At 41.2% G+C, this 22,083-nt stretch overlaps 1 protein-coding gene across 26 annotated transcripts in view; it reads right to left on the bottom strand.

Moving 5' to 3' along the window:
• Window positions 1–69: 69 nt before the first annotated feature.
• The window catches only part of LOC120563870 (pleckstrin homology domain-containing family A member 5-like), an 86,878-nt gene continuing 64,864 nt past the window's right edge, over window positions 70–22,083 (bottom strand). For 6 of the 26 annotated variants that reach the window (XM_039808322.1, XM_039808324.1, XM_039808341.1 and 3 more), the window contains 20 exons: window positions 20,099–20,605; window positions 18,057–18,537; window positions 17,404–17,487; window positions 16,618–16,737; window positions 15,554–15,607; window positions 14,588–14,668; window positions 11,772–11,834; window positions 11,604–11,684; window positions 10,484–10,633; window positions 10,243–10,344; window positions 9,466–9,615; window positions 7,647–7,802; window positions 6,958–7,081; window positions 5,964–6,091; window positions 4,489–4,704; window positions 4,222–4,377; window positions 2,589–2,722; window positions 1,972–2,114; window positions 1,083–1,182; window positions 70–431 (listed from right to left, as the gene is read on the bottom strand). In XM_039808322.1, coding sequence (XP_039664256.1) covers window positions 1,091–1,182; window positions 1,972–2,114; window positions 2,589–2,722; window positions 4,222–4,377; window positions 4,489–4,704; window positions 5,964–6,091; window positions 6,958–7,081; window positions 7,647–7,802; window positions 9,466–9,615; window positions 10,243–10,344; window positions 10,484–10,633; window positions 11,604–11,684; window positions 11,772–11,834; window positions 14,588–14,668; window positions 15,554–15,607; window positions 16,618–16,737; window positions 17,404–17,487; window positions 18,057–18,537; window positions 20,099–20,605 — 3,022 coding nt within the window. In that variant the 3' untranslated portion in view covers window positions 70–431; window positions 1,083–1,090. The other 20 variants (XM_039808323.1, XM_039808346.1, XM_039808331.1 and 17 more) reach the window with 16 other exon arrangements.

Raw genomic sequence — 22,083 nt, 5'->3', positions numbered from 1 at the left:
TATATATATATATATATATATATATATATATATATATATAGATATATATAGATATATATATATATATATATATATATACACACACAGACAGATGTTGGCCCAGATTCAAACAAGAACCTAATAAAACCATATAAATAATGAAAATAACCTTAAAAACCTTGTAAAAACTGATAAAAGAACTGCAACAATAACAGTATCAAAGCTGTATTGGGTGGCGCCCCAAAGAGGGGAAATAACAGAAATGTCACAGAGAAATTGTTGTAAGTGGCATAAGAGCTTAAGACGTCACAGTGAGCATATGGAGTAGGCAGTTTCTCTCTCTGTAGGCCGTGGCCTTGTGCTGATGTCCCTAGGGAAGTTTTCAGGAGCATCTTTACACCTCCACTGCTCTTTCCTTCATGTGTAGGTTTTCACTGAGGCCAGAGCCTGTGCTGCAGAAAGAGAAAGTGAGATTTTATTATGGGGGCAAAGGTCAAATTATGCTACAAAAATAATAACAGACAATGGATACGTAACATAGTTCTCCTATTCACTCAGTGGCCACTCTATTAGGTACAACTGTACCATCTAATGCAAGACAATACTGTCTATGTTTATGATGCCTATAATGTTCAGTTTTTGTTCACACTGACACTGAGGTGTTAATTCAATTATATTAGTATTGAGGTGAAAGGAGGAGAAAATCAGACATCACGATAGTATTGACCAAATACTTTACCAAATACTTCGATGCCGATACTGCAACGATTTAGGGTTGACTATTGGTGCTTTAACAAAATATTGTTAATATTGCCTGGCATTAGATTGTAGGTGTTCCTAATAAAGTGGCCAAAGAGTGTATATTAGTCTACAATCACTACTATCACAGACTACAAAAATTACCACAAGATGAGAAAGAAATGTGGTTCCATAGCAACCCAGGATACATACAAACACATCTAAATGGTTTCCTCTCCTTTTACATAATTTTTCATCAATCCCTTCATTCTGACATGCTTTTTCTCCCCAGAGACAACAATTCATACACTGAGAACACTTTAGCATTGTGAGTACAGACAAAACAGGTTGATGAAGGCCCTTACTGGTGCTACTACACACACATGAAGTGAGACCCATCAGTGAGTTGAGGGTGTGTGTTAGGAGACTGTGATAGGGGTGGGGAAGATGACGACAGGCTTTTCACTGCAACGAAACAGAGCAACATGTCGAACACACGCAGACACACACAAAACAAAACAAAAACAAATTACATCGGTAGCTAAATGGCCAAACAACACAGAAAATAATCACTGAAGTCAATGAAATTAATCAAGAAACTCCTGAGACCACAATGATAAATGACTGAACACATACACGATGGAAGCAGCTGCAGTTTGATAAGCCACAATGAAAAGTAGTCATCTTAAAAGCTGGAGTGCGGAACCTTTGTTTCCCCTCTCTGCCAGCGAGAGTAATTACACAAACACTGTTGACCTGCTAAAGAAAAGCAGTGCAGGCATTTATATTAATGCCGCATCGCTGTGGTCTCTCTGCCCTTCCTGCCTATCAAGGTACTGGGTAATACAGGTAAACTGACATACAGAGTAACCAATCAGAGAGCCAGAATAAGCAGTTACACTGTGAAGAATTGTAAGCAAGTGAGCAAGGTTGGTTGACGGCACTTCGTATACTGCTCATCTAACAACGTTGTGGAGTTATTAAACCACTCGTTCTGAGTCCAAATAAGCTGTGTCAGCATTCTTCCAGGGCACTAGCAGGGGAACGTCCACCAGACACCAGACACCAGAACTCTGGTATACTGAGCAATACAGACCGCTTGGCGGCGATGGGCTTAATCAGCATTGTGTGAACTTGGCAAGGGCTTGAATATAACAGACGTTCATTTAAATGTAAAAGTTCCGCACTCTAGTTTTAAGAACACTAGCTTCTGTTTTATCACATGCAATTCCCCTCCCCTCTCTAGAGATTTACCTGCTACAAGCTTGCTGCGTTTGGATGCCTCTGCTGCCAGCTCGTAGGAGATATTAATCATCTTCTCTTTCTCCTGTACGGTAACCTCCACTTCAGTCTCCTCCTCTGGGCTTAGAGCCATACTAGGCAGCACATTCTGCATGCTGGGAGCACACATATACATACAACATAGTCTCTGTAATATACAGTATACAGATTTAACTTTAAACTAAGTTTCAGAATAAACACAGTTACTCCAGGACAGAGAAGCTATCTCGTTTAAATCAATTCAAGAGGGCTGACATCTAGAATAAAATGTCACAGTGGCTAGGAGATAAGAGCATGGGCTTTTCTGCACATCTATGGCACTCATCTGCATGGGAGGAACACACAGGCAGGCAGTGTGGCCTCTTTTGAGTTTTCAATGGTGAAACCCGTGGCACCCAGATTTGCGCTATGATCCCAAACTTACCACTCACTTCTAGAAATAATTTCATGCATGACCTCTGCTGGGAAATATCAGTGCTCACCTAGCCAATTGTCCAAAGGATCCTTACCTAAAATCAATGATCTGAGCAGCTTCATCCTTGCTAATATAAAAAGTTACTCGTACAGAAGGATGATGATGATGTGTTTACCTGTTTTTGGCTATGAGGGCTTTGATGCGATCAACTTTCCTCTGCTTATCAGCCTCCTGCTCAGGGCTCAGAGCCTCTTCGGGGTCTGACTCCACATAACGCTCAGGAATCAGCACTTTGTCAGGCACAGAAAGCTGAAGAAACACAACCCAAAGAAACATTTGATATACTACTATGTGCTTTACAAATAAAAATAAAAAACACCACAAGCTAAAAATGTGCAGATATAAAGCAGAAAATGGCACTTATAAGTAAATTACAGATGATCGTCATCGTACGTTATAAGTACAGGGAGACTGTTGCACATTTTGGGTGCGTAAGTGCTAACTGGAGCATCACCGTTGGCTTTGTCCTCGAGCGAGAAACACTTAATGTGAGACAATCTGCAGCATGCAGAGATCAGTTGGGAAAAAGGAGTTTATTGATGTAATCGTAATAAAGGGCATGCACTCTTGTAAAAACAGCAAGAAGCAACTTCAAATTAAGTGCCTATGAAAAGATTTTAGTATCAGGGGTATATATAGTGTCATGCACGTGCCTTTGGAAAAATTCCTGCCTACAGTGTTTTGCGACTTTACAGTTTGGTAGATTGATTTCTAAAAATGTAATAATAAAGTAATTCATTTCTAAGGAAGGCCTGTAAGTATGGAATTGCAGTGATTAAAATATAAACGTTTAGTTGTTTTGATAGTGACATATGGTGTCAAGTGCACTGTGGTCCACAGAACCATGGTTCTTCATCTAGTTCACACCAAAGGATACTTAAAATAATACCTGTCAAATTAGACACCGATTTGTATTATTTCCCTGATAATTTGCTACAGTATATGCACATTCATTAAAGCTACAGTTGGTAACTTTCATAGCTTTTTGTCATATTTGCTGAAACGGTCACTATATCCTGACAGTACTACATGAATCAGATAATCTGTGGAAAAATCTCTGCCTCCTCCTGGTGCTCCTAATGGCATAAGGAAAACAACCAATCAGAGCCGAGGAGTCTCTAACGCAGTGGGACTAACTGCTCATAAACTGCGGTCAAACTGTAAAACTGGGCAGCGCTGATCAGATATGAATCAAGATTCTGTTACTGCGTTGCCTATTTTTTAGCCTCAAATGTTTTAAATAGGCAATGGAGTAACTAATCTTGATTCATATCTGATCAGTGCTGCCCAGTTTTACAGTTTGACCGTAGTTTATGAGCAGTCATTGACAATGCGCTAGAGGCTTCTCTGCTCCGATTGTTTTTTTTCCTTCGTGGTGGAAACTTGCAAATGCCGTTAGAAGCACTAGGGGGAGGCAGAGAAACATCATTGTTTTCACAGATCATCTGTCTCATGTGCTACTTTCAGGATATAGTGACAGATTCAGTAAATATGACAAAAAACTTAAAAAGAAAAAAGTTACCTACTGAACCTTTAAGCATGTGTTTAATGAGTGTGATGTTTAGGTAACAAGAGGTGTTTTAATTGCAGTAAAACCATGTAATTGTGTTAGTTATTAGAGTAGTGGTATTAATAATCTAATCCACAATAATAAATAGTGTGATGTTGGTAAACATTTCCTAGATAATTTGCTTGTAATAAAATGAGCCCTCTCAGTCTGATGAGTACAGCCAACTGCTGCGCCTTACCTCTCGGTCCACATTTAAGTGGTCAGCCTCAGCTTCTTTGAGACGGGCAATCTCCTCGGCGGGTGTCTCCTGCTCGCTCACCACCTCCTGCTGCCTAAGTGAGGCCTCCAGCTCCTGAATGTCACTGCTTATCCCCTCATCTCTGCGCCTAGGGGACTAGAAAAGACGGGTCAAAAACGCAGAGCAATCAAGTCACCTGACAGGATTCCAGGATTTGATACTCTGAACTTAAGTGCTGCCTTAGTGTCTTCAGAAGTCGCTAAATACCTGCATGCTGCGAAAATGGTTTTCTTTGGTAAATGAGTGACTGCGAGATGGCGTGTTCTCCTGGTTGCTACCACGGATATGGAGGCTTTTCTTTTTCTCCCTGAGGGCACCCTGCTGGTGGCGGCGAATCCTCTCCAGCTGCTCCTCCACGCTCATCCTGGGCCGGCTGCTCTCCACAGCACACAGCTGCTGCTCTACTGCGCTGCGTGGACGCTCCTGTTATCCAGAGAGGACAACCACAGACATGCACGCACACCACAGAGGGACACAGAAACAAAAACAACACACACAATAAATAGAAGTTAATAATGCTGTAGCATGCTAGGAGACAAATGTCACTATGGTAAATTTTTATGACGCAGAGCCACAGTTTGGGTGTGTAGCTAAGTGGCGTCATCTTGTGGTTGGATCAGATCTCATAATGCAGCAGTATTTGCAGTGAATACGAGGTATTGTTGAAAAAAAATAACTGCATCTTCTCTGCCAATACTGCAAATTGCAACGTTTTGCTTCTTTAAACACAGGTCAGGATTGACATAATAACCACAATAATGCAATTCCCTCTCTTAGACTCAAAACTTGGCTAGCTGCTGTGCACACACACATGCTCCTACTGGCACACATGGGTGCACTCAAGAGAGGCTGAGGCCCGTTAATGCCTGAGCTGATGATGTGAAGTGAACTGAAGATAAGTTGCTTCACTTTCTTGTCCCATGCTGGAGGGTCTGGCAGGTCTGGATTCTGTCCAGAGCCCGAGGATGCAGCTTCCACTGTCCAGATTGTTCAAGAGGCTGGTATCCAAGGGCCTGAGCTGAACTCTAAAGGTCTGGGACACACTCTCTGACAACCATAGAGTACAAGGCCTACAGGGAGGACTGCAGTACTATATGTATATGTGCTCAGCTGACATTTCACAAAGTTCATGTAGGTTCATTCATACTATACATCTATCTTACACATACATACACAATAAAAAGAGGACACACCCTACAGTGTGGTGCACTAATGACATGGTTAGTATATTTAAGTTGACAGCGTTCGTGGCTGGAAACTGTATAAACCAAGCTTGGCATCTATTTTATGAGCGCCTGGTTTTAGGAGCATGAGTCACACCCTGGCCACGTGATAAGTGGCCTCTTCTGCCACATGTTAACTTTTAACCAACAGCTTAATAACCAAAGAGGGGAGTAAACGCATTCAAGAAAATTAAGTGGTGGCTAGTTTGCTGCTGCCCAACAGGAGGTTTACAATGACGAGATAACAAGAAAATAAAACGAGCAAAAAGCAATCATTGTTATTATTATTGTTTTTCTACTTCTTCGACAAAGATGTCTGGTTTGCCACACAGGAAAATAAGTGCTAGATAGTTTAGCCCGTTTTACATTTTAAAGTTAGTTCCTGACAACTGATGGAAATATCTGGCAGCATCCAGTGGTCCATAAGGTTAAAAAATGCTAAGAACAATTGGCAGTTACCATTAGACTTCCCGTCCTGAGGTCAGGCCTCTTGCTCTTCCTTAAGGTAACATATGAAGCTATGGAGGAAGACTCAGATACTGGAGATTTGGTCCTGGGTGGGACAATGCCAACTGGGTAGGACAGCCCTAGCAGGTAAAAAAGACAAGAGGTCAGTTAGCCACCTGGTTAAATGGCTTTTACACAACACATTAGTAGCAATTCACTAAAGACTAGCATATTTTAGGAAAGCTACTGTTATATATGAACTGAGTTTGCACAATATTAAAATACAGTGTGTATGTGTCATTACAGAAAAGTCCTAAGCTTGTACTTAAAAGTATAAGAATTTACCCATTAGTTTGCTAATTAATCATTTCTTAAGTTTGCCGGATAGAATCTTCTGTGTATCAAGTTTAACCCTGGGAATGTAAAATCTGGCTTTAAGTACACTCTACCGACAATAACAGTATTTCATGCAGAATTTGCAGCATCAGCTGGTTGCTACTATTGATTGTGTGGCGCTGTGGAACAAGTGAGGAGCTACAGTGTAATCATTCAAGTACAGCTGCATTATGCTGTACTAGCTGTTTCGGTGAATCTAGGCCAATTTGCTCTTTTCCAAACCACGTTTTCACAGAGAATGTATAGTGACATTCAGTCTAAATAAAGTCGAGTTGATAGGATAAGTTACCCCAGCACTGATACACAAACCTGAGCAGTATTAAGTGTAAATTAAATCCAGAAAAATGGGTTTGGGTAAACGCCACTGTTTCCATGGTAACCACTGAACGCCAAATGAGATTTACTTTATGATATACTGATGTAGCTTAATGATTTAGAGAGAAGCTTGCCTGTGGATATACCACAGTAACCATGGCAACTATCAGTGCGAGAAACAAGTTTATTAGAAACAAAGTAATAATTTCATCAAGAGATTGAGTTTTTGTTAGTGCCAACAAACTGGATCATTTATTGGAAAACTGCACAGTTATTAGAAACTGGCATAATGTACCTTTGTTTCCAGAGTGTTCTCTATCAGACGGTTGTTCAGATCGGTCCTCTCCATTGCTCTCATCCACTTCGGCCACTGTGGTGAGCTCTGGTTCACTCTTATACAGCCTGTAGTCTGGGCCCTGCTGATGAAAACAAAATACATACTGATTTATAGTCAGGGAGAGTTTGGTTTCAAAGTGAGATATATTTACTTTTGTATATTATTTATTATTTTATATTTTCTTTTACAGAATGACTTCAAAGACAGTGAGAAACAGTCATCCTTTTACAGACTGGGCAATCTTAAAACAAAAATGTATACAGTTTGAAGAAAAACACACTATTTTACAGCCGAATACAAAAGTGGGCAGCAGTCAGGCATTAGTTTGCAACCAAGGAGTGAACACAACAAAATCCCTACATTTCAACAACACACAGGAGGGAGACAGAAGACAAGAAAGCAACTCAAATAACAATGGGGAAAAAAGAAACGTGAATAAAGCTTCATCCTATTAACAAAAAATATATAAAGATGATTTGAAGATGACATCATGTAAAATAAAGGGATGTGATCCAACCGAAAATAATCCAAATGACATGAAATGTCTGTCAAAATGAAAGTGAAAACCATCACAGTGGACAATGACGTGTGATGACACACAGATGAGGGCGGGGTCAACCATGAGGTCAACGAGTCAACAAGCTTACGCTGTGCGTGCCATTCCTGTGATTGGCCTTCCTGTCCTCCGGCCTGTGGAGTGATGAAGGCCGCACACCAGCATGAAAGGGCATAGGGGGCACGTTGGGGGGGTTGGGCTCATAGGACTGGGGTAGGGGTGGCCGTGGGGGTACCGAGTCCTCCTCCTGGGGATTATACAGGGCATGACAGGACAGGTAGCACGGTGACACATGGAGCCACCACGCACGCTCAGGGCAACCACCATCTGGTACAGAGTAGTTCTGGACCACAGGATGGGCCAACCAGCAGATTAGCCAGAGAGAGAGAGCTCCACATGCTGTTACAGAGTGACTGACACATCCACTCAGATATATCACCACTCATACTGTCCATAAGTAGAGCTGGCAGGAGATCTGGGTAAAGAAAACTGTAGGACTGCAACTAGAGAGAAACATTCAACATTGCAAATAGAGAAACATTCCCTCTACAAATCTTCAAATTGCTTGCTTTGTCCGACCAACTAGGGCTGGGACGAGTCATCGACGTAGTCGACGTCATCGACGTAGTCGACGTCATCGACTACGTAAATGCGTCAACACAAATAATTTGCGTTGACGCGTCACTAAATAAAATAAATAAATAAAACTTGCGTGCAAATTAATTAATGTAATGTGGAACTAATGTAATGCGGAACTACTGTTAGATACGCGGGTTCTAGGGGCACCTAAACTGTAGCCCCGCCTTAGCTCTGAAGCTAGCCGAGCTCCTCCGCCTACATGCAGTTTTTTGTCAGGTCGACGGTCCAGTGAGTGAGTCAGAGACAGCAGCACGAAAGGACGATCATGGCGAGTGGTTGCGACCCACAAGAGTTCCCCGCCGGCCTCTTTAAGGTCGCAAGTTTGGCAAAACTTCCGAGATTGTATGGCTGCAGCCTGGTGCCGACCCCGCCTCGAAAACGTCGGTCTTCGGGTCAGTTCCAGTAGTAGGCTACAGGCGAGAGAGTGGGGGATCAGATGAGGACTGTGTGTCGGTGTTGCTCAGCAGTTGCTGGGTATGCAAGTGGAAATAAATCTAACATGCTAACGCATATCCGACGCCATCACCCAGATGTGCCAATCACTGGAACGAGACAAAAAAAACTGTCCAACTTCTCCTCCCTACAGTGCTTAACCAGCCTTTAGATACAAATAATTAAAGTTAAATTAAAGGGAGAAGAGCTTGGATGTTAAACAAGAGCTTATTCATTATTTTACCTACTGTTAAGAAAAGCAGATTCAGGCTACTCTTTTTGCACTTGCTCTGTTTACTTAAAGTTTTTATTTTTGTATTCCTCCTGAAAGTGACTTTATTTTGTGGTTGGATTGATAGCCTACATCTGGATTCAGGTTGCACTACACATTCATTTTACTTGAACAGTGCAGTGTTCAATTTTAATAAATAGAGATTTGAACCTTACTGAAATTTGTTTTGTGTAAATTGTCAATAATTGAGCAATGGGAAAATAATCGCTAATTGAAAAAATAATCACTAATTGAAAAATGAATCGTTAGATTAATAGAAAAATGAATAGTTAGATTTTGTCGACTAATCGAAAAAAATAATTGCTAGATTAATCGTTTAAAAAATAATCGTTTGGGACAGCCCTACGACCAACAGTCCAAAACCCAAAGATATTCAAATTACAATGATATTAAAAAGAAAAAAGGAACAAATCATCACATTTGAGAGACTGGAACCAGCACATTTTTGCTTGATAAATGACCTACAGGTTAAATGTTTGTCAAAATTGTTGTTGACTCATTTTCTATTGATTAATTCATTAATCGATCAAATGACTAATTTCCTCACCTCATGCTTGCTGAAGTTGTTCTTGAGCCCATACAAGTTCATACTATCTGCAATTCTCTGAGCTTTATGTTTATTGAGGGCCTCCATCACATCTTGAATCCTCCAAAGTTCTTTCTGGATGCAGACGTGCTGTTGGCTGGGAGGCTCCGTCTGGGTCAGCACAGAAAACACACACAAATTACCAGACAATACCTAAAGATTAACTTGGACGTCTGGACACAGGGGGAAACAGAAGAGCAAGAGAAACTGATGCGTAATTATCTCATCCTTACTGATGACAGGTTTGTCTGAGAGTGAACTTAAGGCACTTAAGAAGAGGATGTCCAGGCTCCCTGCTGGCCCTCTGACTGTTCTACTGCTAATTAGCATTGGCTCTGACTCATGCTCAACCAGGAATAACTGTTAGAACAGTTTCTCTCGGTCTCTTCACTTGTCCCGTGATGAAGGACAAGATAAAAGACAGACTTAATTAAGACATGCTCTATCATTGCTACAGTCATCAATCACTCCCTACGTTTCTTTGATCGCTCAGTTACCTCCGTCCACACTGCAGCTAAGGGCAGAGCACATAAATCGTCTTTTTCCCCAAAGTCAAAGAAAGTGTCTACAAAAAGGATGACTAGTAGGTGTTCAATGGAATTTGCCAACTTTTCAGCTTTCTTTGAAGCTTTGCAGTGTATGTAGCCCAACCAAAGTCTGGCTATTATGCCATGTCCGTGTTAACACAAGCGGTGCGAGATTAGAGCAGCGCAGCTTCAGTCTCAAGAATGATCCTACCTGAGGGCTTCCCAGTGCTTCAAGCTGCTCCAGGAGATTGTTCTTAGCCAGAGTCACATCTCCTTCCAGCTTGTCATACTCCCTCCATGACTGCTCCAACTCCTGGTTTGGAATAGATACACTTTGTGAATGACAATGTAAAAAAAAAAAAAATAAATAAAAAATATCTTATCTTACTAGCACTCCTGATGAAAGAAAACTTCAGTGTCCAACATGTGCGTGTAGGTACTGTGTTACTCACAGCTGTAATTCTGGAGAGCTCTCTGCAGGTGCTGAGCAGGCCGCTCTGCAGCAAGTCTCTCTGCTGGATAACACTCTGCATGGCAGCAGGGTTATCAGAGCCCATCTCTATCTCCTGGCTGGCTGAAAGCAGTGCGGTCTCCAGGGTGTGCTGAAGGAACACACAATATTAATAATTTATTAACTGTAACCTTTTAGATCAGCTAATACAGTCATACTGGATGATTAAGCCTCTCCAACATTTCTGGCCAATAACCCTTATAGATCCCATACATCTTGCCAAGGTATTAAATTAAGAAAAAAAGTAAGGCTGCAAGTAACTTATTTTTCTTTATTGGTGAAACTGTGTATTGTTTTATTTTTGTGATTAATCAAGTGATTGTTTCGTCTATAGAATACCAAAATAATGACAGAGGCCCATCAGCCCCATTTTCGGGTGCCCAAAGTAAAAATGAACAAAAACTCAAATTGGAGGACCTTGAACCAGCTATGTTTAGTATCCTTAGTTGAGCAGTTACTTTGTTCATTAATCCATAACCTAAACTGCGGATTTATTTTCTGTCAACTGACAAATCAATTAATAAGCCAATTATTTCAGAACTTAATTTGAATATGTTATAGTTTATTTTGTTGTTTTAATGGGCATGGAGGTACATTCAAATGGACTACAGATTATGCTAAATTTCACACTTTGTTCAGTGATTTCAGTGACTCCAATGTTGAGTTAGATATGGTGAATAAACACAGTGCATTACTGTTCTTGCCGTGTACTTCAAACTTAATATGTTTCTCTGATGTCAACACTGCACAGCAACCACAGTCTGCTGACAGTGGACAGTCAGATATGCTAAATATGACATGGCTATGAAAGCCTTGCAAGCCAGACAACTCTTTGAAGTTGATGAAGGTAGCTAGGCCGTAGTTACGCATTATAACAGATAAACAAGACTATTTTTCTCTCTCTTTCCCAGTGTTGTACAAAATGTTTTAACATAAGCTATTCTTAGTATTTAAACTTAAATATATACTATGTATTCTTTTTAGTTTTTTTCCCATTTCGCACCACACTCTTGTAAGCAACCAGTGTTTTGTTGATGTACAGATGTACAGTGTTTAGTCACCTTCTCTCTGTACAGCTGCTGAAGTTTGTCCTCCTGTGTCCTCACCGCTTTATCCTGCTCACACAACCTGCTAAGTTTGGTCTGAAGAGAAAACAATGAAAAGTTGTGACCTATCATGTATAGTTAAATGGACCATCATGGCATGGGAGAGCACAACACTGAACTTACATCAATGTCCACTTCTTCTGGCATACATGTATAGGCGCGCTCCCTGTACTCTTCTGGACTCAACTGTGAAGACAGACAGAACATTAGACAGAGACACCAAATATGTACATACACATTAGAATCTGGAGATCTAATGCAGTGTCACGACAAGGCTCTCTCACTGAGCCGCGGGATTTGTCCTTGACTCATATTTCACTGAATCAGACAATCCAAGTTAGCAAACCAACAGTGGGAGAGCAGCCAGTCTAAACACAGTCTCCTCTCTGATGATTCTGGTGCCCCGTGTTTCATCACCCACATTTGTTTGTATCCATCAGCACAACACAGTGGTTTTATTGGAAATGCAAGGGGTACGCATTTAAAACAATCTTGCTTACTCAACTCTAGTCAGCGCATAAGCTGGGTCCATCAACTGTGTTTTCTCCAGCACTTTCTATACAGCTAATGTCTGTGGTACACTGAGTGTGTTGTGTTAAGTGCAGTATTACTTTAAGATATTCCTGAATAATGACATAACTGCAGATATTCTTAGGACTTTTTACTGTACAGTAGTAATGCTTAGGACAATTGCATGTAAACAGCCATTTAGTTACTTAAATCCAGGCTAAAATACAGACAAAAGCAGTTCAATGACTGTATTGCAGTTACTTCTACAATAGTTTATATTATTACAACACCTATATGTATTATATACATTACATCTACATTTATGTTCTTACAAAAGCAAGTAAAGACAGTTAAACACGTCTTTCTCTCCAGTTTTATTAATACATCTACTCACCATCTACTTATTTAAAAAAAATTAAAAAATAAAGTCACAGTGCTCAAACGGAAATTATATCAACTGCATTGGATCCCATGTTTCCAGAAAATCCATTCAACACAATGTTTCGTCATTCATCCACTCTTCTAAATCTGAAAAAATACATGTACAGTCCATAAATATAAGGACAGTTACATATATTTGTGCTGTTTTGTGTTTGTACTCAGATTGGATATGAAATGAGAGAATCACTACGTCTAGGTCAAAGTGCCAACTTTCAGCTTTCATTTACATCTTTATTGGGCCCCCCTAAATTAGGGGAACCCAGATTAATTGAATTGAGTAGGTTAATCATACTAAATTATACTTAATATTTGGTTTGAAACCCTTTGCAGTCAATGCTAGTCTACAACCTACAGACATCATCTTCCCTCAGACGCTCCACTAGGCCTGAACTGCAGCCATCTTCTCTTCTTGTTTGTTTTAGGGCTTTTTGCTTGAAGTCTGGTCTACACTCCAGCAAGTGAAACATGTGATCATATCACATATCTGTTGGGACCTAAAAACATTGGCTGCCTTAGACATACAGTGTGTTTAGGTTCATTACCCTGCAGTTTAAAAAAACCTTAAAGCTAAAAGACGGCACTTTAACTTCATAGACTTCAATATTTAATTTCAAATCCAATGTGCTGGTCCACAGAGCCAAAATAAAAAAAATGACTTACTGGCCAAATATTTTTAGACTCTACCGTATATCAATCTTCCACACTCACACCTGCACTCTTTCACACATATTTTTTGGACACCTTTTTCCTCAGCTGAACCACACAGTACAGTTAAAGCAGGTGGGACCTGAGAACCACATGGCATTCCACACAGAACATGCAGACTCTCCCACAGCACGGGGGGGGAGCTTCACTGGGATGCTGTGTGGTGTGGATTACGAGTGATAAGGGGGGAAGGGGGAGGAGGAGGAGGAGGAGGAGGAGGAGGGAGACAGACTTCTGGCAGCTGAACAGGTGGGAATGCAGCTGTTGGCAGGCTGGTATGCCAATGAATGGGTGGGGGGTGGGTGGGGCAGTCCTCGGCGGCACTTTTACACCTCGAGAGGCTATTACAAAAGTGGCCAAGTGATGTCATAGACATTGTCACACACAAGCCAGCTCTCTGTATCCTCTCCACCAGCAGAATAACAAGAGAGGGTAAGAGGGAAGTAATGCAGACAGGTAAAAAGGAAGAGAGAGTTTACCTAGAAAACATGTCTTCATCTTCATCAACACCCCCTGACTATATTAGGTATAAAATCTATTCCACAGCTGATGCTGTGTCTTAGACCACTAAATCCTAACATCAAGTAAATAAGGCATCTATGGTTGACTCCAAAATAACTGTAAACACAGTATTACTTTGGTGTGGATATTTGTTTTAGGATAGTGAAACATAATTGTGTCCTGCTAAAAGTGAAAATGCATTTACTTTATTTTGCATTACTTAAATTATCTCAAACTATTAAAGATAATCCCTACCAGATCCAGACATCTCATCTAATTAGAGGGAAAGCATTCTGCAAAGGGTTAATACAAAATAACACACTAACTTCACTGGTTAAGGCACGAGACAAAACAGGATGAGTAAAGACTAGAGGTTTTGTTGCCTAAATGATCTGGGTGCAACCACAGCTTTAGCTTTTGATTTAGGACCGTCCCACAGCTAGCTGAGTGTTTTTTTTAAACACGTAGCAACTTCTAGAGTAAACTATATCCAGCCCCCACACACAAACTTCACAAAGAGAGTAAGGAAGGGATTTAACTGAACAGTGAAGCAAACACATCATACTACTCTTTTACAAGTCATGCCCACATTGGCATGACTTCTCATAATAAGAGAACAGTCAAAAGCAATGGATGAGGAGGTGCTGGCAATACAAACGATACAGGGACACTAGTCTCAAGATGCCATGAGGACTTGGACACCGGAGGAAGAGCATTGCAAAACAAAATAACAACAGCGACTGGTGAGGACGAGGCGGAGCAAAGCCTTTGGCTGGCCTTACTTGCTGGTAAAGTTGAGGCCTTGGGGCAGAGTTCTCAATCAAAGTGTGAGTCATGATGATTAAAGGGTCATTTTCCTTCATCTAGTCAGTGTGGAGAGGAGCGATATAGCAAGGGTCAGTTCATAGCAGTGCTTCACTTCAGAGACAACACCTACAATATTGTTACACCTCGCTTGCTCTCTCTCATGAAGCAGACTCAAACAGGGATGGATACAGCAACGATACGCTTATAAACAGGACCGGGAAGACATTGTAGTGCAAAGCTCTGCCATTGAAAGCTCCTGTTAAACTTTGATGTCTTATAATACAAAAATAACAAGCACCATTGTTGCGATGTATGTGTCAGTAAATGGTCATTTGAAGCCTCATCACTTAACTTTTAGAGTGAAGAGCAACATTACATAATTCTTAATGGCTACACAAATCTGTGGCTAGCTCATATAAATGATCTTCTCTATATTTATTATCAGAAATGTGCCATTGATCATCTGCTTATAATATATTGCACTTTTGTTATTACTCAAACTCTCAAAACACTTCAGAGCAATACAATAATGACATGATAGACGCCTCTCTAAATGAATTGTATATGTAAGACATGAAGCTTGTCCACATCTTCAAACTATACAGAATAGTGTGATATCCAGATATTCAGTTAGTATAGCTGACAGTGGGTTTAGGATACGTAGGTATTCAGACTAATGAATGAATAGGCCCATCTATGGACGGGTGTTGCAAACTAGCTTAGGCTATAAATGCTGTGGTAGTCGACACTGGTCCATGCTATGTAGTTGTAACTATAAAAATGAACACTAAATAAACTAATGATAAGTTAGCTAAGCGTCAAATAGGAAATCAAAGGATTTGTTGGCAAACAGTACTGATTAATATAATAAGAGCAAAGCATTAAATGAGTTCAGTTGATGCCAGGAGGAGACAGGGCCATGCAGTCATGCATTACCCCACCTGATTGTCCAAATACATGAGGTTCCTTTGGAGGTGATGGGAGAGAATGTCGTTCTAACGTCAGCAGCAAAAAGGAAAGGAAATAAAAGGCAACAGGAGAGAGAGAGACAAAAGAAAAGGACGTCACAGTCTTTCTGTGATGCGCTCTCTCTCTCTCTCTCTCTCTCTCTCTCTCTCTCTCTCTCTCTCTCTCTCAAACAAACACACAAGTATGTTATGTACAGTGTACCCACAGATAACCGGACAGAAAGAAATGCAAGACAAGTCAAGGTGAAGAAATAAGTCCAGGCAGCAGGAGTACTATATAAAGTAACGGAATGAGTGTACTATGGGAAATGAAAGACTAGAGCTCCATAATGACCAAACGGCCGTGTGCAGACTTGACCAAAGGCAGGCAAAACGCAAAGAGCTTGAAATAATACTTAAATTGTGTGAGTATCTTGATACTAAACTCCCTAAACTACAAAAGGTAAGGCAAAAATCTTGCCCTATACTGGTATAAGAAGACGAGAGATTATAAGCCTAAATCCCTCATACTCAACCATTCTCCACATTAGGCCTGGCATTAGAGACTTTAAATGCAAACATCCTGAATTAACATTTACATATGCCAGTGGCCTTAACCTCTTTAGCCGGTCACTCTTTAAGCTCACCAGTGGCTTTAAGTTTCATTTCCGGCTAACGTCTGTCTGGAATATTTAGGGAAGTGCAATGACTCAATGAACGGCCAACCAATTTGAAATGGATCAAATGTAATGATCTGATGAACCATATAAAGTTGGATGCTGGTTGTAAAATAAGATAATTTTTGTTTCCAAACATTTCACACATTTTGGGAAAAGTTGAAAGCAAGTTAGCTGATCCCTAAATATGATGAAGAGACAACTTCAAGCCAAAGCGAAGTCCTTCATGGAGAGAACGTCTACTGCAGCGCCTCTTCTCCTTAAATCAGCCACGTGTGAAGACCAAAAACAATCCTCTGGATCGAGATGGATAATGGAAGTGGTTAAAGATGGCATACGCACCAAACACTAAGACACAAGGAGCATTTCTGGGGGCCTGACCTTTGGGTTGTCGCCATCCATGTTAAGTTGCATAAGCTGTGCTACAGTGTGCTCCCGGATACTGTTTAGCTCTGCCTGCTGCCGCCGCAGCTTAATCAGCAGCAGAGTCAGTTCCTCAGGCTGCAAGGGAGGGAGGAAGGGAGGGAAATACAGCCACAATAAAACAGGGACACACCGCAGGGGGAGTGGAAGAGGAAAGGAGAGAACACACCAGGACAGGAGATTTAGAGGTATCAGGCTCCCATAGGTGAACAGTTGCTATATCTAGGTATTGAGTTGTTCATGCAGCTCAGGACCGTGAGATTATCCAAGGTGCAATCACTGTCAGCAGCATGCAAATTTGACACGTCCAATCAAGACAGAAGAAGAGTTTAGCATTTATTACAGAATCCAGTTCACTTTTTAGCAGCTCCATGAGGACATAGCACTGTGTGCGGCTTTGACATACATTCCTGATCTGGCTTTGAGAGTTGTGAGTGACAGGGTTTTTAACGTATCCACCGGATAAAGGAGCTCCTGAAGTGAGCATACCCTAAATCCTACCACTTGGAACATAAATCTGAGTTCTGCCTACATCTGTCTCTAAAGATTCTGTCACAATGTCTTCTTGGAAGGGAATGAAGGACAGAGGGAGAGGGAGAAAGGGGGGGGGTAGGTGGAGTTATAAAAAATAGCCTGTGCTCTACACACTTATTCAAGCGTGAAATTACTGGGTGGTGGGTTAGAGAAATTCAGTTAAAAAGATATTGATGGACACAGAAAGGGACGACATGGACGAGGACTTACTGTTTTGCCTTGGAGAGATTGGGCAGTGATAGTCTGGACTGGGATCCCTGCAGGCATAGACCTCCTATCAGGTGGGTAGGCATACTGCAAGACACAGTAAATTAAAAACAAAACATCTTGTCATTTTACACTATGGATTACTTTAATAATCATTCACAGTTGGACGGTTCAACCAAATACAAAAAAAAACATTTTGCACATGCCCCTAGTAGCATTTAGCCATCTAAATATTTGTTAGGTATCAGAATATCCATCATAGATTCCTGTCACCACAAATGGACAAAGAAGATGAATACATTTTTCTTTGTGCTGCTCAAAATATTGAAAATGACTTGATGGATTGAAACTTGGATTCATTCTTGACCTTTGGGTATGACCTTTGGGAACAGTATGTCTAACAAATTTAGCTCAAACACTCTAAAAGCGTGTAAACTTTTTTTCCCGGAAACAGTGTCCCTGTTATTCTGTATAATCAAAAGTACACATTGTTAACACTTTTTAGAAAGAAAATTTCTTTTTTTTATGACACTTTCAGACTAGATATCTCAATATCTGAGCAGATAAAACCATAACTATCTGCATAACTACAAGAAGAACTTAAAGTAAGTGATGGGTGCACCACCCCTTTAGGATTCATGTGTGCCTTAACTGACCTTGTTGAGTTGTGGCCTGTGCCGTCTGTCAATGCTCATGTCTCCTCTGTAAATGGGAGAGGATACCTCTGAACGAGCACTGTTCATGTTGTAGGATCTCATCGGAGAGTAGCCACCATACATAGACAGGGAGCCGTGGGAGGGCGAGGGGGGGATGGAGTGGCTTGGTGCAGCATGGTCTGACAAATTAATCATGGTTTTGGGACTGGCCATATTGCTGTAGAGCCCCGGCGGCCTGGTGTAGGCCTGTCTTTGCTGCCACTCAAATAACTGCCACATGGTGTCGTCGCGCATGGAGCGGCGCTTGTCAACCGGCGAGGGACCCAGGGCCTGGTCGTACAATGATGGCGACATGCTGCAGATACTGTCCCGCTGTGCCATGCTATTTCTGGGCATGCTGCAGTAGCCGTCGGCATAATGAGGCATATAGGGTACCCGATGGCTTGGCATGTTTCTAGGCAATGTCTGGTATGACGTAATGCTGGATAGAAGAAAAACAAACCAACATGAGTCGTTATGAGGAAGTTAAAGAGACAAACTCTTCGACTAGTGTTTCATAAGAGACAAATAATTAAGTAGTACCATTTACTAATTAATTAATTAATTAATTAATAACACAGATGCGTAGCAGAGATACTTATTTCATAAGTAGTGAACTACCTGCTTTCATATCTATATATTTTCATTATGACTTCCATCAGCCCTTAAAGGAGGTACAACAATTGAATAAGTCTTCAACTACTTTGAATTATTATTTTATTTATTTATTTTCTTAAAATATGAATTTGTTTCATGAAGAATAAGCTCTACATGGCAGGTTCAAAGTAGAGAAGAAGTTGTTTATAGTCAATTAGACATTTCTCTGCCTTTTTGGGAAGTTTTTACAACAAAAACACCCAATTATAACTTGCTAGCTACCTCACCCATCAAAGCAACGTCATGTTATATAATATTAAATCAGTGAAAGTTCTTGATTTCCCCTTTTAAAACGTAGCTGCAAAAAACACCTCTAGTCTAGTCTTCTATATGGACGCTTCACTTTCAAGAACCCCTTCAGGACAAGTTAGACCTTTCCAGTGAAAACAAAGCTTTGAAAAGCTCCACTTCCACAGTGAGTTCAAAGTCAGTGCAGCTGGCATTGAGAGAGCTTCCTATTAAGACAAGACAGAACACTTACTGGTCTGTAAAAGCCAGAAGCATAAAAAATGCTTGTGAGTACATGGAAACTAAACATAATTCTGGAGAAATGTAATGACAAACAGAGACTGTTGAAAGAGTTGAATGGCGAGAGAATAGAGAGGGAGTTTACACGCTTATCACAGAGGGCCATTACTGAAATAAGGACTTTGTGGTTTAATCCATAATAATCTTTTTAAATTCATGCATTGCAATGGACGTACTTGCTTTGCACGTCCATTTTCAACTAAACATTTAAATAAAACTAAACATGAGCACAAGCTAGGCGACAATAAACAGATGGAGAGACAGACACACTGACAGACGGGCAGACAGGCAGGCAGACAGACACAGTGAGAAAGCAGGTCTAATCTCAACCAATTAAAAATGGGGCTCACACAGCAGGGTCAGCGGCAGGCAGTAACTCTGGCTAACAGCTCGGCTATTGTTTATCCCCAGTTCTACTTACTAGTACACTCAATAGTGTAATATCAAAGTGTTTAAATCATGGTGAGGAGTGGGTGTATCCTCCAACACATCTTTAGAGAGAAATGGGACTAAGAACCTTTGGAAAATCTGAGTCTGCATATGTACTGTATGAGTGGACACTCAGATGCTTATGGAGGATCCCTCCTTTCTCAAGATGCGGATGAATCAGCATTTCTAGATTAAACCAACTTTAGTCAAGTTCCACTTCTTGTTGTCAAAGTACAAGACAAGATTGGACTCTTGTGCAGTACAATAACCTAAAAACAACTTGTGCTGGCATGTTTTCTCCTCTTGCACCACAAATATTTTGAGAACACAATGAAATGATTAAAAACAGTTTTTTTAAAACCCGCAAAAGGTCATAGAATCAAACCAACCTCCTGGTGTCATCATCCTGGTTGCGTCCTCTTTGTGTGCGGACCCACTGCTCTAGTTGCTGCATAGAGCTGGTCCTGCTCAGGGTGCGGCCAGGCTCATGGGTGGGACTTCCCTGAGGAGGGACTCCAGTCCCATCAGCTGGACAATGCTCACCAGATCCATTGACCTGGGGGCTGCGGCGTGACCCATCCATTTCTGTCGGAGTCAGCGGGGAGGTGATGTTAGCCTTGATGGCTGCTGCCTGGGCTGGCTGCAGTTTGATACTGTTGATCTTGGTGAGTGGGCGCTCAGGCTCCGCCCCATCCTTCTGGAAGCCGTAGCGTTCAGCGTCTCTCTGCTTCCTCTCTTCATCTGCTGTGGTGGAGGTGACTGCTGCATCGCGTTCACGGTCAACCTCACGGTTGAGTTCATTGTTCTGGATTTCAGGCTGTGTGAGTGGCGGCCTGTGGTTGGCCAAATGGTTGATCTCTTGTGGTCCACACTGCTCCACTTTTAGCCTGTCCAACCTGATAAAGACAAAGAGGAGGCCTTAGAAAAATAACGAGAAACATCAAGACCCTGTGCTAGCTAAAGGCAATCAAGACACATATGATTACCTGCACAGAGACGGAAAGCTGGGATACTCATCTGTGTCATAGATCACCAGTAAAAGGTGTTTGAGACATTGGATCAAGTATGGATAAAATATACTGTAGACCTAATGCATTACCTTTGTGAACTCTGCTAATGGGGTAGCTCTGAAACAAAAAGAAAGTGCAAAGAAAATGTGTGGAGGTGCACAATGTTTCTTCCAGCTGCCAGAGGAGGCCAGGCGTGTAAAAGGAAATCAGATATCTCCAATAAAACACTGTCTCTTCTGGGGCACATCACAGAGGTGCTACTCAGACTCCGGTAATCCATTTGCAGCTCCCTTTTGCCTCCTCTCTAGAAGACCTATATACAGCTCTGTGGTCCTTAGGGAGATCTCCAGAGGTAATTGACACCACTACTCCTTGGCCTTAGACAGACTCAAGGTCACAGCTTCAAAGTTTAGCAAATTCCCCTTAGCAGCATGGCTCACTGGGGTAGCAATAGGAGGGCAGTAGGAAAGGCATTCCTTCACAGTTTCCACTCGATCCTTTTAAATAGCAGCACTAGTCACGTAATGTCTTCTCCAGCCATCTGTGGCTCCACCAGCTCAGTAGAGTTCACATTTAGTCCTATGAAAGGTCTGTGTGCGTTTACTTATACTTCTTTTGAAGAGGTTGTAGAAACACTTAAAAGGGAAAGGTCAAAAACAGATAAGGATTTGGGCTACTGTATTTGCTCTTTTTTAACACTACTAGCAGCTTAAAATATGAAAGATCTGATTAAATGTAATACTGTCCATAGAATTCAATAGATACTTTGAAATTAGGATAGCCCATAGCCTAGATGGATATTATATATAACTAGATAGACTTATAACAGCATCACACTGTTCTATTCAGTGGATTCCAGGCACTACTGCTCTGTGTAATTACAAAGCACTACCATTACATCTTTGCTCACCCATGTAAAAGGAGGGCATTAGACAGGCGGGCTGCCAAATGACAAACATTTAACACAGTTAAAAAAGAAGGAGAAAAAAAAACCTATCCTGATGAGTCAGTGGTCCTCATCAGGCAGCACAGCTGTGCATAACGTCGTCTACAGGACAACCTGCACCATGCATTCACAGCGACTGTATGCCCACATGCACATGGCATTTGTGTGTATGTTACTCTGTAATACACTTCAACAGTAAAAATAGTTACAGTAAAAACGGTTTAAAAAAAAGTTACATAACATTAAAGACAGTCACAGCTTTTTCAACAAACCCACAGTCCAGAAATGTCAAAAGCGGGTGGTGAACTCTTGCTTAAGAACTTAACAGGCTTAACAGAGGGATTGAAAAGCACTTGCTTACAGTACAAATGCTAAAAGAAATCAGGATGGAGAAATAATCCAAGGAACCAAGTCAATC

Source organism: Perca fluviatilis, chromosome 8 (assembly GCF_010015445.1).
Source record: "Perca fluviatilis chromosome 8, GENO_Pfluv_1.0, whole genome shotgun sequence".
In the NCBI taxonomy this organism is placed as follows: domain Eukaryota; kingdom Metazoa; phylum Chordata; class Actinopteri; order Perciformes; family Percidae; genus Perca; species Perca fluviatilis.
Note: the sequence above shows the minus strand (reverse complement) of the source record. Positions and strands in the feature narration are given on the sequence as shown.